Below are 15,726 nucleotides of genomic sequence, written 5' to 3' on the forward strand. Positions count from 1 at the left end.
GGATCAAATTAAATATTACTTCCCAACATTGTTGTTATTTCTGTATATCATGCCATATTGTAATTGAATTTAAATGAGCTTTTGAGATCTCGTGTTTTAGCAGTCCCTTTTGGCAGCTAACGCATTTTTCCAATTACTGAATCTCTTTTGTCCAAATTCATCACTTGGACACACAAGTATTTCCTACATGGAAAACAAAAAGCAGCGTCAGCTTTACACTGTACCCAACCAGTCTCAACCTCTGTACCATGATTTTTGAAATGATCTTTGCCTTCCATGGATATCTTTTTTCACATAATCGTTCAATTTGATTTGCTTTGGTTCATTCTGGCCAAGGTCACCTGGGATTTGAATTGAACTTGAATTATTAGAGGATTTTTTTGACCCTAAAATATTATAATTAATAAATTGTAAGGAGGGAAAGGGTCATAATAAAGGTCATCAGGATGGGCAAAGGGAAGGGCATGCTGAAAATGAACACATACAAAATTCTCTATCTTGTATTTAACAAGTATTTGCTATACTGTAGTGCCCAACTCTGATGAACAGTATCAAGTAAAATAAAAAGATCATAAATATTATATTTTTTAAGATTAAAGAAAAAAAATAATATTTTTTATATTTATAAATCAATTATTAGTTGCCTCTTGACAATGAGAGACTGAGCTTCTAAATGATTGAGCCTCTTCTTCATTTTCAATATTTGTATTAAAATCAAAATATAATAATGAATCACCATAATCACATACTCCTATTGATATTATCAAAAATATATAAATAGAAAAATCTGGGTTAAGTTTTAAACTATTCACCATCTTCCTCTATCTGAGAGTAGTGGATCATGATCTAGATTATTAGCTTCAACTTCATTCATATCTTGAAATATGAGCGAATATATTTATTGTAATAATTACTATGCTAAAATGATAATATTAATAATAAAATAAATGTCTCTATCTCTTATCTTATACATATGAAATATTAATATATAGGTATTGCCCAACCCTATAGATATTAGTTTTTGCTCATATATCATATAAGTCATGGTCAAATAATTCTTCACAAAAAATAATAATAGAAATTTATACTAACTCTGAGCAGAATCAGTTTCAGAAATTTCTGATGTAGTATTACTAGTAGTTTGTAGAGGTTGTGATGTTTCTTAACATTTGTTTAACTTAGAATAAGAATTAATGACTGATTGATGTTTCTTCATAATTTTAAAATAACCGCTGTAAACCAAAGTAACTCGTTATTTATTATAATAATAATAATGTGATACCTATATAATGTTATACACAAACACACATGAATATAAATGAATGAATGATGATTTAATATTGGGTAAAATAAAAATAAAACAGGATAGAAAGAAATTTACAAACTAGACATGTTTTTTGAATAAATATTCAAAATATATTTTAAAAAGATAAAAATAATCAATTCTAAAAAAATTTTAAAATTGGGGGGGGGGGGCAGAAAAATTACTGGGGGACATTTTTGGGGGCCTAAGATTTTTTTCTGGAGGCCAGGCTAGGTTTGGGGGCCAAAAAATTTTTTGAAGGGACCTGGCCCCCCGGGTTTCCCTTTTTCCCTCGTGGATACGGCCATGGATCACATAAATAAACCGAAACGGACCGTGCTCCGGACCAATTTTTTTCTTAAATTAAAAAATTTATATATATTCTAATATAAGAATAAACAAATATGATACACAACATTTTTTTTATTATAGAATAATAATATCATTATATTAGTTCTTGTCTAAAAGTTATTTCATTTTTGAGGCATGACCCACAGTACTCATGATGTATTCACTCATTTTGCTTGATAATCTATTTCTCTTCTTAGCTACTAAGTTACATGCTCTACAAAGAACTTAAGTGCTTAATTTTTTCTATTCCCTTTCAACAATATTTACAAGTTAATTTACAGACAATAGTATTTTCATAAATAATAAAACTGTATAGACCCTTAAAGGAGGGGGATGCCATACTGACTTTAATTTTTTTTAGATAATGGATGCATATTCCGTTAAAATAAATTTTGAAATGTTTAAATATTGGATCTCTTAAACTTAATATTTATTTTATAATGCCTTAAACTTATATCTTAGATTTACATTCGTTATGGGCAACTAATATTTTGTAAGAGTATATATAATATATCAATAATAAAAATAGTATAACTAGTTTTGAGTATGAATAAAACTTGAATCTGAAGCTTCTTGGTATTGTTTATATTTATTTAAAAATGATAAAAAAAATGAGAATATATAACTGTTCGGTCCAAACTGAACCGGATCAAAAAAAAATTACAAAATTAAAACCGAACCTGGAAATAACTTTTAAAGACCAACCGTCAATATTCGGTCACAAGGTTTATCGAACTGCACTTGTTTTAACATTAAGCTTTATCTTTCACCATTTAATTTATAATATTACGCTCAAAACAGTGTTTGCGAAAATATTATGTTAATTAAGAGAGGCTATACCAAGCCAAAAATAATATTTCTGGTACACGAGTAGAGATTGCTTTGCAAAAATTTGGACAGGGCAAAACAGATTGGTAGATGAGATTCTAATTTCTAGGAATAATTCAGGCTTGATATTATATAATTAATTATTTTATACAAAGAAAAATAGCTAATTTTAAATTTTCTTATTTTTATTAGAGATATTGTAGAATAGTTTCCTATTATCTTTTAAATTGACACAATATTTTTCAGATAAACCCATATGTTTGACAAACAACTCATTATACCTGTCTAAAGTAAATTCAACCCTGGAGGTTAGATGCGACATGCTGAGTCGACCTGGAATCCTCAACTACCATCTGTATTATCTGAACGATGATTATGTTAGAACGGTAGCAGAAAATTTTACCAAACTGAAAATAAATTCGTTCCCTTTAACGTATGGGCAAAGATTAGTAAATTTAAGGTCTCCCCAAAATTTGTTTCACTTATATCTCGACAAACCTACCAAGTATGGGACATACATATGTAGGGCGCAAAACAGTTTAGGAATCAGCGATGAGAATTGCTATATAAACATTTTACCATCAGGTCAGACTTATATTTTATATTCGACAATTCATTTGAAATCGATATGGTAGTTTTATTAAAACCCATTTTGGCTCAAATTATTTTTGATAATACTTTTATTAACTAAGGTGTGAATTAGAAAAATAAAACTCGTTTTGCCTATTTATCTTTTATTTATAAAATTGTTGTCCCGATCTCAAACTCCTAATACTCAAATCATGTTTCAAGGATAATAAAAAAAGTTATTTTAAAAATTACATATAATTGCAATAATATGAAATATTTTAAAACAGGTTAAATATTCATTTGCAATAAATTGATTGACATATAACAAAATTAATTTACCAAAAAATCTCAAAATAAAAGATATTTCATAATATTATATAGAAATAACAAAATGAATAGGAATATAAAATAATTTTAATATTTTAGGTTAAAATATATTTGTCTAACAAAGCCTTCCTATAAAATGATTATATTTTATCTCTAACATTTGATTGAGTAATAAATTTTCTAGATTTTTCGCAATAAATGTTTCTTCTGACATTTACCACATCATGATCATCATTCGATAGAGTTAATGTTAAATTATTACATATGCCCGTCCAAAAATCATAAGGTATTTCTTTTTTTTACTGTGGCTATCTTTATTGATGAAAACCATCCCTTAAATATTCTGAAAGGATATTCGATGATAAATTAGAAAAGTTTGACTATTTTGGAACCTCGAAAATATAGCCCGATTTAACCAGGCAATGTTTATGTATTGCAGAAATAACCAATTCACACTGCCACCACTATAACACACTGCCAAAAAAATAAGGAAATTTATACATTGCCGCTTCTATACAAAATAAAATATCTTAAAACAAAATTTTAAAAATAAATTTTGATATTTAAATGGTAATGCTTTGATTATAAAGTATTGAGTTATGGGTTTGAGAAATAGGAATAGAGTTTGTTTAATATTACCATTTTTTTTATAACCCAGCTAAATTATAAATTTGAAATATTAGATCCTCCTCTACCCATTTCAAATTGTACCTCGAGTAAAATAAACTCAAGTGTTTTGATATCTTGCGATAATCCTAATACAAATTATGGGTTTCCTGTTCAAAGGTTATTTTTTTTTAAAAATTAAAAACAAATGCCTATTTTATATTGATTATTATCTATTAGAAGTAATTCTAGGGTTGGTTTTTTTCCTATTAATGGATAGGTTAATTTTTTTTCTAGCCTTGGTATTTCAAATATCTTTTATTAACCAGTATATTAAAATTTGAAAATGAACCAAAAAATCAATTGAATTAATTATAATATATTATCATAATCCATGTTTCATTAGATAATAAATACGTTGGTATAACTATTCTTAACTTGATAATCTTCGATTTTTCAAAATAAGCTTAATTTATATACTACCGCGAACAGTTTTAATATTATAAGGAGTTTGAGACTGGGAAGGAAAGACATTATGGAATAATATAAGGAGCTTCATCGGGAAATTAGAATATCTCCGTCACCACTGCAAGACCTCGTAAATAGTATTTTTGAAATTGTTTAGGAGAGGCAAAAAAAACTATAACTCTTATTTTATACTTATTAATGAAAACTTTTAATTAATTCTTCATTCAAATGGCTTTTTAATAAAAAAAATGTTCATATATGAGATGTGCCACTTACGGGGTTTTCTTGACAAGTTAAGTTGTTTTGATAACGCTAAAAATTTGATTTTACAATTTTTTCATTAAAAATAAATATAAATTACGAAGTTTTGATCCTTGTTTTTTCTTCGTTTTAATGTTATTTGATTTAAAAAAACTAGTATTTTTTAGTTATTGAGACACTATTTTTTGAGAGATGAAGCTGGCTTATAGATGAACCCGTTTATACAAAAAACGTATTTTTAAAAAAATGTTACATACGAGGTCTTGCAGTGGTGACGACTATATGTAATATCAACTTTTATTTTATTCAAGATACATGTTACAAGCTAAGAGAGGAAATTCAAAAATTTACAAAAATATATCTGAATCAAACGTACCTTGGTTTAATGTCAGTCATCCCCTGATAGATGAAAACACGCTTTATAACTTTAAGGTTATATCATACAACCAATATGGCTCCCAAGACAATAATATCAGTCCTACTCTCACTATCAGAACACAAGAAATGACCTCAAGTATGTATATAAATGCATATTTTATTTTTACAGTAAAAAGTACAGTACCGTAATATTAAAATAATCTAAGATTTAGGAATAATTTTTGTACCTAAATTTGACTTTTTTTAAAAAAAAAAGGTTGGGGCAGGGAAGAATTTAAACTTCCTTTAATGACCATTACCTGGATAGTCATTGTATCTGTAGTACTGGTTATGGCTATAATTATATCTGCCGTGGTTACGTTTACTTTGGTCAAATACAAAAAGAAAAAAAATACCCAAATTCCAGGAAGCCCTTATTTAAGTAATGCATTATTTCTTATTTTTTTTTAATGAAAAGTTTGTTTTTAAAAAAAAATCAATGAATAATTTAAAATTTTTTCTTTAAATATCAGATCACACCTTTGTGGATTCAAAGAATGATTTAGTTATTCGGAAAACTAATTTAGACAAGTAAAAAAAAATATGGAAATTGTATTTTTCATAAATATTAAAACATAATAAATAACAATAACTAGTATAGGGCAATTGCTCTAGTTTTTCGTTAGCCGAGAAGATACCTTAGCCTCCTGGCAATGATGTGTTGTATATACTACTAAATTGGCTATTCATGTATTAAATGCATGAAAAAATTTACCTCCATTGTGTGGTTTGCACGTCAATTAAATGACATCAACATGCATTAATATAATGATCGATAAGACTATTAGTCTATGTACCCCACAAAATGATACTACAACTGACTCTTATCTATGTATATTTTTATTAATGAATCGGCAATCTAATAGTAGTAGTATATAACATTGCTGCTTCGGAACTTTGAAATAATCTCCAACGTAATAAGAATAGGGTAAAATTAACCTGTGTCTAAATGCGTAACGAATTTTCTTTGGCATGTACCTGTAGATTAAGCCAAGCTTTTATTTAAATTCAATTTTTTCTATATTTTATATTCTTCATACTTAAATTTATAAACAGCTTTGAAAAAATGCCTTATCCGGAAAATGGACATCTTATCGGAAAGTCCATCAGACGTAAGGAAAATTATTTTTTAACTCCAATCTTCACTTTTAAGGAATTTTATTATATATTAATGATGTCAATTTAATATATTATTTTTTTAAAAAACGTATATTAGCTAACAATTACACTGTATGTATTACCTCGCTCAACGATGCCCCTTTGCTATGTTCCAACTTTCTACCATATTCCAAGATGAGTTCAACATTAGTAAAAAAAAATGAATATTATATTTAGATACCCTGTGATAATCAAATAAACTACCCTCAAAAAGGACTTTTTAAATTTTTACTAACATTTAAAACCTATCAAAATGGGGGGAAATTAAATTAAAAACCTTTATTTAACAAATCCTCATTATTATATAATATTAAAATAATATACCTCTATCAGCAATCCGGTGAAGATAATAATCTAATATATGCCGACGTTGATATCATAAACAAATACTCGCGCGTTAACGATCAGCAAAATATCGCAAGTAGTTATCCGCATATGAAGCAATTCAGTCCAAAATATCCTGCCCCAACTGTTCCTCAATATAGTACTCCGAAAGATAAAAGATCTCCCAACGAACAAAGTAACAACCTCATATATTCACAGATAACTACTCCACCTCATAATAATGGTTCAAAATCACCCAGAATTTACGAGTCTTATAATAATAATAATTATTATCAAATAGGAAATATAGATGTTATGAAGAATCTACCTGCAGGGATAGAAAATGGCTTGCCTAACAATTATATTAATAATAATCTTGAAAATAGTAATGATGATAATAATGATAATGATGATAGTAATGATAATGATGATAATAATAATAATGATGTAAATAATAAAAGTAATTATGATAATGGCAAAACTACGAATAATCTACTAACTGCCGTTTCCACATCCCTCAAACAACATTATGTCATTAAAGATAATTCCTTAAAAAATTCCTTCTATTTTCCTAAGCTAAAAATTCCGAGGGTTTCTTATAAGGCAAGCGATTGCATAAACGCTAAAAGAGAAATTAGAAAAGACACTTTATTTTTAAATCAAGACCCTAAAATCTCATTATCGAATCAAATAAAGGACATAATCAATGTTAGAACGAAAGAGTCTTCCGTCGCTGCCATAATTAAAGCGGCTAACGAGAAGGCTAAAGCCGATATGCTACCCAACAAGGTCAAATATGATAATAATTTAAGCTTAACTAATGAAATAAGAAAAATAAGTAATAATCTCGTAAAATTAAATAATTATAAAAACGGTGAAGTAATGCGTAAAATTGATAAAGAAACATTGACACGCAATCAAGAAACATCCTCTTATCAAAATTCGGAAGCCTCTGAGAAGATGGACATAGACGCTATCATATGATTTTTATAAATTTTTAACATTGTAAAATTAATAAATGGTAAAGATTAAATCTTGATATATAACCTAATGCGCGCGCGTGTGTGCATTTATATGTAAATTTATTGCTATATTAAAATGAATATATTGATTAACTTCAAACAAATCAATATTTGAAGAATACATGGAATCTAAGAAGCTCTGTCCATGGAAAGATTTAATAATTTACAAATGTTGACCTTAAGTTTTGTAGAAACAAGCAAAATAAATTCATATCTAGAAGAAGAATGAAAAGACCAAGTGATGGAAATAAAAATTTAGAAAAATCTAAGCATACCAAACAAAAAGTTTTTTTAAAAAATTTGCTTCATAAATTTTTTCTTATGATGTTATATATTATACCGGTCTTTTTATATTTCGAATTAATTATATATTTACTTGAATTTATATTTCTATTTATATTTAAAGAGTAAAAGTAAAGAATAAAACTTGCCCTTTTTTCTGTCAATGTATTATTTTTCCAACTTTTAATATTTTTTGAGCGCGTTTTTTAAATTTTAAAAATCTGTTTGAAGATGTACTGGATGAAGTATGTGTAAATGAAAACCTATTTTTTGATTTTTCATAAATTTTGGAATAACTTTTGAATTAATTATAATTATAAAAGTTTGTATTGGAAGAATTTTAAACAGCAAATCCCAGCATTTTGCTTTTTGGGAAAATTGCCCCTCCCCTTCTCGTCAACTTGTATTAGCCAATGTCTTCTAAGGAGATAATTATTAATATTAACAAATACATTAAATTTGAATATAATAAATGAGTATTCGTATTCTGATCCTCAAATCACAGTATAAAATATTAAAATTGTTAAATGCTGATATCTCCCAACCTTATTCGGAAACGGTTATTCAATTTTTTTTTCCATAGAGGAAAAATCTTAATTAGCATTTAAAGAAATTCCTAACCAGCCCGCCCCAAAATGTATTTTACACTATAATATTAGTTTTAAATGTATCAGATATATATTTGGTATATGGTCGATATTTTTTTATATATGATTAGATCAGGCTTATAAGACTTAAATATTATATATATATATTTGCTAATTACTCATAATATAAATTGGCAAATAACCGATTTACTTAGATAATTGCTTATTCAACGATGCGTTAAAGAGATAAGATCATTAGAGTTTTATATTATAATCCCCATAAATGACTTTGTATTTTTTTTTTTAAAAAGTATATTTTAATATACACTCGGAACAAGGAGAGGAATTAAAAGGATATTTTTATTATGTTTTATATAATAATCAAAACAATAGGATGATAAAATATTTAATAATTAAATAACTCATTCATTCAGATATTTTCAAAATAAAACCTAATTATCACAGAAATATTTGTAGGAATAATCATTTATAATTATAATGCATTTGGCTTAAAGCCAAAATTTTTAGATATATTATTTAATCCCTGATTTGAAAAAGAAAAAAGGTATAATAAACTGTTAGACAAAAACTCGTGATAGTTAACTTTTATAATTTAAGAGTGTTAAAAACTTTGAACCAGAGTCCAAAATTGGAACAAATAGGAAGGAACTTAAATCTTCCAGGAACTGGAAATGATTTTAATAAAAACGCAATAAATATGATTTTATGTATATAATCAAAATAGTTATATAACAAAGTTTGGAAACCAAAAGAATCTTCGGAACCGAGGCAAATTAAAAAACCGAAAGATCCCAGATCTGAGATTTTTTTTTGAAATTTATGTGTGCTCCATGTGATAAAGTAGTTTTATTTTTAAAAAAATGTCGTTTTTCTGATATTAAGAAATAAATAAAAATAACCTACTCTCATAATAGATCATGAATAAGAACTGAGGAAATATTGGCTTTAATTACCTGCGCTAATTACCGAAATCATAAATATTAAGGCTTCTCCATGGCTCGACTTATCATTTTAGAGACAGCTATCTGAATATAATCATTTTTAGACTAAAAATAAATATAAATATGTATATCTTTTAACCGTAATTTAAATGTGCCCTATGATCCCTAAGGGAAAATCTATAATAATAATTATAAGATAGACATAAATTGTGCCATAGCTGTTTTTCTGAAGAGTCTGCTCTATTCAGAGTTAAGAACAAAAGTCAAAATAAAGCTAGGAAGCACTCTAAATATTTTTGAGGTGTAAATGTAAAAATTTTTTTACCAGACTAAATTTCAACATACTAGTTTAGAGCCAAAATATAAATTTAAAACGAATTTAATCATATCAAGTTTTTGTGTTTGTGTAATATTAGAAATAATGAGAAAAATTAAAATAATTGCAATGAATAATTGAGTGATCATCATTAGATAGAGATGAAAGACCGTCAAATATTTGCATTTTAACAATGGACTCAATAATATTTTTTAAATATTAATAACATGTGAAATCCCCTTGCAATGGTAGGGGAGACCGGGGCAGGTGGGCCCATATTTTTCAAACTTCAATAAATTCATTTATATTAAACTTTAATAAATGAAGCATATTGTTAATTCTCAAATTATAAGCTATTCGAAGTCGTTTATATTTTAAAAGTTATTTTTTAGAAAATTTAATTTGAAAAAAAAATTTGGATTAAAGTTTCCTGGCTTTGTGTACGTTGGTTCAGCAAGAGGTGATAGTTGGCCAACTCTAAATATAAAATTAATTTTTATTTTGGTTTTTTTAACATCAGAGGTTTTAAGGTAGGGGATATGGTAGGTGTTTTGCTCTTTTATGAATAATATTTTAATTTTATTTCAACATATAAAACTAATTGTATCGTTAGATAGCCACATCCTTAGAATACAAAAAAACTGGGGCTATCTACCTTTTATACTAATAGTGATATTTAAGGTTAGGTAAAAGTGGTGCTTTTTTATTTATTGACGACCCTGGGTAAGATAGATACTAAAGATAAATATTTTATTAAAAAATTAATCTGGGTACATAAAATAGATCATTCTTAGTAAAACTTGAATGTGCTCATTCGGGATATTAAGTATACTTTTTCCAATCTTCGCGTTTTTGTTATGGTTATAAGTTTTGCCCCATATTACACAATTTTAATTTTTTAAAATTTATTTTATAATTTTTAAAATTTAATAATTTTTTCCAATGCAATTTAATTCTCATTTATTTGCTAGATTTTGAAGAATTATAATTTCCTCAAGGCAGGAAATACAAGTAAAGTTGTTGAAAAGGGCTGTAAATAGTTTTTGATCAATATTATTTGAATCAGAGACCTGCAGGCATGGCCCTAAGCCCAGCTCGGCCGGGCCGTATTTTTATTTTTTTTTAAATACCGGGCCGTATTTTAAAACTAAATATTTGAAATCGCTTTTATTAGCTATAAAAATTAAACTTAAATATAATGTTTTTTAAAAAAATCAGTGCCGGGCCGTGCAAATAGTACCTCTGGAGGTCTCTGTTTTGAATAAAGTGCTACCGTATGGTAGATAGTATTACTAGAAATACAGATTTTGATCAAATCTGAACCCTAAAAATGAAAAGTTATAGGCGTTTGCCTTTTTAACCCAGCAGTCGAATAGTACTGGTCATTAATTTACTCATAATGTTATAATGCGCAATAATTATTTAAATTATGTCAGAAAAATATCAGGTTCGAAATTTCTTAAAATCTCAAAGCTTTATGTATAAATCTTAACGATAAAGTTTGCAATTAAATTTTGCTATAAATGGCATGGACTGACGTTCTACTGTCTCCCCCGTTGCATGGACTTGTCTAAGTTTCGTATTCACAAATCACTTATGTTTTTTTAAATCTTAAGTTAATTTGGAGTTTTTACTGGGCCGCTAAATTTATCTTCACTCCTAAAAAAAATTCGATTTGATTTTTTTATCGATTAGATTGTAAATTTTGGTATAACATAAGAATAATATTTTTGAAAAATTTGATGACTAATAAGTTTAAATTATTCGTATTATTCATAAATTTTTGATAATCAAAATTTTAGTAATTATCTGTTTAATTTATAAACAATTTGCAAATATTAGCAATTCAATTTTTTAAAAAAAATAAAGCTACAAATATTTTATTTTTCAGTCATATGTGCATTATTTTTTATTGTGATTACGACTACCTGTTTAAAATTTTATTAAACTAAGTTAAAACATAAGGTTATATTATGCGATCAATGGAAGAGGAAATAATAGCATTCTTTTGTATTTTGAGCGCCTATTATTATAAACATTGATTAACAAAAATGCTTCGAAAATGAAAAAATATTAGGAAGGACCTTATGAGTTTTTAAAAATAAATCTTTGGAATTACAATTAGTTATTCTTTCATGATTGTATTTTACTTTAGATTATTAATTTTGAAATAAAATGAAAAATATATTTGCATAGTAATTTCGCTATTCCAATTACGAATACATTATTAGATTCATACGCTAATTATTCAATTTTAAATACGAATATTTCAATATTTCTAGATTTTACGGCCCTGGACCTATTCATTAATAAAAATTTGGCTATATACTATCAATTTAACGTTATTTTAATCCTAGGGGATTATTTTGGCAACATTTATTTTTAAACAAAATTGGCCAATTAAAAATATGAATTTTATACTAAATTTATTTCCAATCATCGAAAATATAGTATCGATTTCAATAATTATAGATTATTATCTGTTGACGTAATTCCAAATATTTTTCAGGAATTTTCTAGAAATATAAACTTTTTAAATATACCAAAATAATATAATATAAAAAATAATAATTATATAAAGTAGATAAGGATCTTGATATACTTATATTATATATTTTAATAAAAAAAACTATAAAAGGACTGTTATTTTATAAAATAGCATCATTATTCATATTTCAAAATATATTTATAAAGTTTCAACACCCAAATAAAATTTAATTGCCAAAACAATTAATTTTCTGTGACAAAATAAAGTAAGTGCTAAATGTTTTTTTAAATTAAATAACCCAATATAATTTAATAATTTTTTTTTATATAAAAGTGTCTATTTTTAATATTAATTCCTATAATCTATTATTCTAGAATTAGATATGCGACGGCGGAATTTGTTCGTTTTTTTCACCATTTTATTGGTATCAATTTTGAATATCAACAAAGTTTTTGGGGAAAAAATAGAAAATGGTAACGATATAGTAAAGTTATCTAATAAGGACTCGGTTGCATTCTCTACTCCTCAAAAAGATGATCGAAAGACCGATGAGGGGAAGCGGGAGGAGGGAAAAGGTGGAGAAGATGATCCACGGAAAATATATGGAGTGGGATCCGAAAGGGAGGATATTATAATAACACTTTCAAGTCCACGGCGGGATGATGGAAGGAGAGATGAAAGGAGACAAGATAAAAATAGAAGGAGACAACAAACTATAGAAAGGGATATGATATACCTGTCAGATCCCCGAAGAGAAGACAAAAGAAATGATGATAGAAGAAATGACGAAAGAAGACGAGATGAGGATAAACGGCAAGAGATTGAGGTAAGTTTTAAAAATGATATAATACCTCTATACAATACAGGTTTAAGTGAGGATGTAAAAAAACATGTTATAACTTTGCCAAATCCCAGACGTACGGATAGAAGAACTGATGATAAACGAAGAGATGGGAACAGAAAAAAAGTTTCGGATATTTATTTTGAAAAAAACAACCAAAATGAGATTGATGTGACTACTATGTCAGAACCTAGGAGAGATGATAGAAGAAATGATGATAAACGAAGGGATGAAGATAGAAGGCGAGATGATGAAAGACGTAGAGAAGCAAGCCTACAATTCAATGAAGATAGTGACATTGTATCCTTATCTAGTCCACGCCGAGATGATAGAAGAAACGATGATAAACGAAGAGATGAAGACAGAAGGCGGGATGAGGAAAGACGTAGAGAAGCAAGCCTACAGTTTAATGAAGAGAGTGATATCGTTTCCTTATCTAGCCCCAAACGAGATGATAGAAGAAACGAAGATAAACGAAGAGATGAAGATAGAAGGCGGGATGAGGAAAGACGTAGAGAAGCAAGTCTACAGTTTAATGAAGAGAGTGATATCGTTTCCTTATCTAGCCCCAAACGAGATGATAGAAGAAACGAAGATAAAAGAAGAGATGAAGACAGAAGGCGGGATGAGGAAAGACGTAGAGAAGCAAGCCAACACATTAATGAAGAGAGTGGCATCGTATCCTTATCTAGCCCACGCCGAGATGATAGGCGTAACGATGATAAAAGAAGGGATGAAGACAGAAGGCGGGATGAGGAAAGACGTAGAGAAGCAAGCCTACAGTTTAATGAAGAGAGTGATATCGTTTCCTTATCTAGCCCCAAACGAGATGATAGAAGAAACGAAGATAAACGAAGAGATGAAGACAGAAGGCGGGATGAGGAAAGACGTAGAGAAGCAAGCCTACAGTTTAATGAAGAGAGTGATATCGTTTCCTTATCTAGCCCCAAACGAGATGATAGAAGAAACGAAGATAAAAGAAGGGATGAAGACAGAAGGCGGGATGAGGAAAGACGTAGAGAAGCAAGCCTACAGTTTAATGAAGAGAGTGATATCGTTTCCTTATCTAGCCCCAAACGAGATGATAGAAGAAACGAAGATAAACGAAGAGATGAAGACAGAAGGCGGGATGAGGAAAGACGTAGAGAAGCAAGTCTAGAGTTTAACGAAGAGAGTGACATCATATCCCTATCTAGCCCACAAACGAGATGATAGAAGAAACGATGATAAACGAAGAGATGAAGACAGAAGGCGGGATGAGGAAAGACGTAGAGAAGCAAGCCTACAGTTTAATGAAGAGAGTGATATCGTTTCCTTATCTAGCCCCAAACGAGATGATAGAAGAAACGAAGATAAACGAAGAGATGAAGACAGAAGGCGGGATGAGGAAAGACGTAGAGAAGCAAGCCAACACATTAATGAAGAGAGTGGCATCGTATCCTTATCTAGCCCACGCCGAGATGATAGGCGTAACGATGATAAAAGAAGGGATGAAGACAGAAGGCGGGATGAGGAAAGACGTAGAGAAGCAAGCCTACAGTTTAATGAAGAGAGTGATATCGTTTCCTTATCTAGCCCCAAACGAGATGATAGAAGAAACGAAGATAAACGAAGAGATGAAGACAGAAGGCGGGATGAGGAAAGACGTAGAGAAGCAAGTCTAGAGTTTAACGAAGAGAGTGACATAATATCCCTATCTAGCCCCAAACGAGATGATAGAAGAAACGAAGATAAACGAAGAGATGAAGACAGAAGGCGGGATGAGGAAAGACGTAGAGAAGCAAGTCTAGAGTTTAACGAAGAGAGTGACATAATATCCCTATCTAGCCCCAAACGAGATGATAGAAGAAACGAAGATAAACGAAGAGATGAAGACAGAAGGCGGGATGAGGAAAGACGTAGAGAAGCAAGTCTACAGTTTAAGGAAGAGAGTGATATCGTTTCCTTATCTAGCCCCAAACGAGATGATAGAAGAAACGAAGATAAACGAAGAGATGAAGACAGAAGGCGGGATGAGGAAAGACGTAGAGAAGCAAGCCAAAACATTAATGAAGAGAGTGGCATCGTATCCTTATCTAGTCCACGCCGAGATGATAGGCGTAGCGATGATAAAAGAAGGGATGAAGACAGAAGGCGAGATGAGAATAGACGTAGAACATATCAAATGGAACAAGGTTTAGATTCCGGTGTTATCCCGAATAATGATGATATAATTTTGGTTAAAAGTCAGGAGAATGGGTCTCAAAGTTTTGTGAAATTAATCATGACTATATGTTTGAATCTTTTGACATTGGGCTATATAATGCCAATTTTCTCTAAAGATGAAAAGTCAAAAGTATATAAATAAAATTTTTATATAATATACCTATTCTTCCATTATTGTAGGATCATGAAAATTTTAAATCCTTAACTAATATATACCAATCTAAAGGAAAACATTTGAAAGAATTGCTAAAGTAAATTTAAATAGATAAATATTGTAATTGTTTTTTTGTTTCTTAGATATTCTTTCAATAAAAGTGATGTCTCAACTTGAATATAGAACTTTGAAGATCGATATATCAGAATCTCACAATTATTCAATATCGTCATAATATTATGTGTTATCTTATAGC

At 28.7% G+C, this 15,726-nt stretch overlaps 3 protein-coding genes across 3 annotated transcripts in view; all 3 read left to right on the forward strand.

The window, feature by feature from the left end:
• LOC135930142 (uncharacterized) overlaps window positions 1-7,597 on the forward strand; it is a 33,428-nt gene extending 25,831 nt beyond the window's left edge. The window contains exons 11-19 of the mRNA XM_065466928.1: window positions 2,729-3,067; window positions 4,063-4,165; window positions 5,026-5,228; window positions 5,349-5,513; window positions 5,605-5,662; window positions 6,188-6,243; window positions 6,348-6,439; window positions 6,623-6,809; window positions 6,915-7,597. Of these exons, the coding sequence (XP_065323000.1) occupies window positions 2,729-3,067; window positions 4,063-4,165; window positions 5,026-5,228; window positions 5,349-5,513; window positions 5,605-5,662; window positions 6,188-6,243; window positions 6,348-6,439; window positions 6,623-6,809; window positions 6,915-7,597 (1,886 nt within the window). The remainder of the gene's footprint in view (window positions 1-2,728; window positions 3,068-4,062; window positions 4,166-5,025; window positions 5,229-5,348; window positions 5,514-5,604; window positions 5,663-6,187; window positions 6,244-6,347; window positions 6,440-6,622; window positions 6,810-6,914) is intronic.
• Window positions 7,598-12,404: 4,807 nt separating this feature from the next.
• On the forward strand, window positions 12,405-14,530 carry LOC135929420 (trichohyalin-like). The gene is made up of 2 exons (XM_065465989.1): window positions 12,405-12,535; window positions 12,645-14,530. Exon 2 carries the CDS (start codon window positions 12,653-12,655, stop codon window positions 14,321-14,323), a length of 1,671 nt encoding a protein of 556 aa, XP_065322061.1. The 5' UTR covers window positions 12,405-12,535; window positions 12,645-12,652; the 3' UTR covers window positions 14,324-14,530.
• On the forward strand, window positions 14,335-15,647 carry LOC135930143 (trichohyalin-like). Its single transcript, XM_065466929.1, has 4 exons — window positions 14,335-14,387; window positions 14,435-15,446; window positions 15,497-15,567; window positions 15,614-15,647. Exons 1-4 carry the CDS (start codon window positions 14,335-14,337, stop codon window positions 15,645-15,647), a joined length of 1,170 nt encoding a protein of 389 aa, XP_065323001.1.
• Window positions 15,648-15,726: the final 79 nt, after the last annotated feature.

Source organism: Gordionus sp. m RMFG-2023, chromosome 5 (assembly GCF_954871325.1).
Source record: "Gordionus sp. m RMFG-2023 chromosome 5, tfGorSpeb1-WG-v2, whole genome shotgun sequence".
Lineage (NCBI taxonomy): Eukaryota > Metazoa > Nematomorpha > Gordioida > Chordodea > Parachordodidae > Gordionus > Gordionus sp. m RMFG-2023.

Excerpts from the sequence above, each read along its gene's own strand:
- LOC135929420 (XM_065465989.1), top strand. The coding sequence starts at position 12,653 with ATGCGACGGCGGAATTTGTTCGTTTTTTTCACCATTTTATTGGTATCA.
- LOC135930143 (XM_065466929.1), top strand. The coding sequence starts at position 14,335 with ATGATAAACGAAGAGATGAAGACAGAAGGCGGGATGAGGAAAGACGTA. Across the intron at positions 14,388-14,434 it reads ATGAGGAAAGACGTAGAGAA|CCCCAAACGAGATGATAGAA; the intron begins GCAAGCCTACAG and ends TTCCTTATCTAG. Across the intron at positions 15,568-15,613 it reads CATTTGAAAGAATTGCTAAA|ATATTCTTTCAATAAAAGTG; the intron begins GTAAATTTAAAT and ends TTTGTTTCTTAG.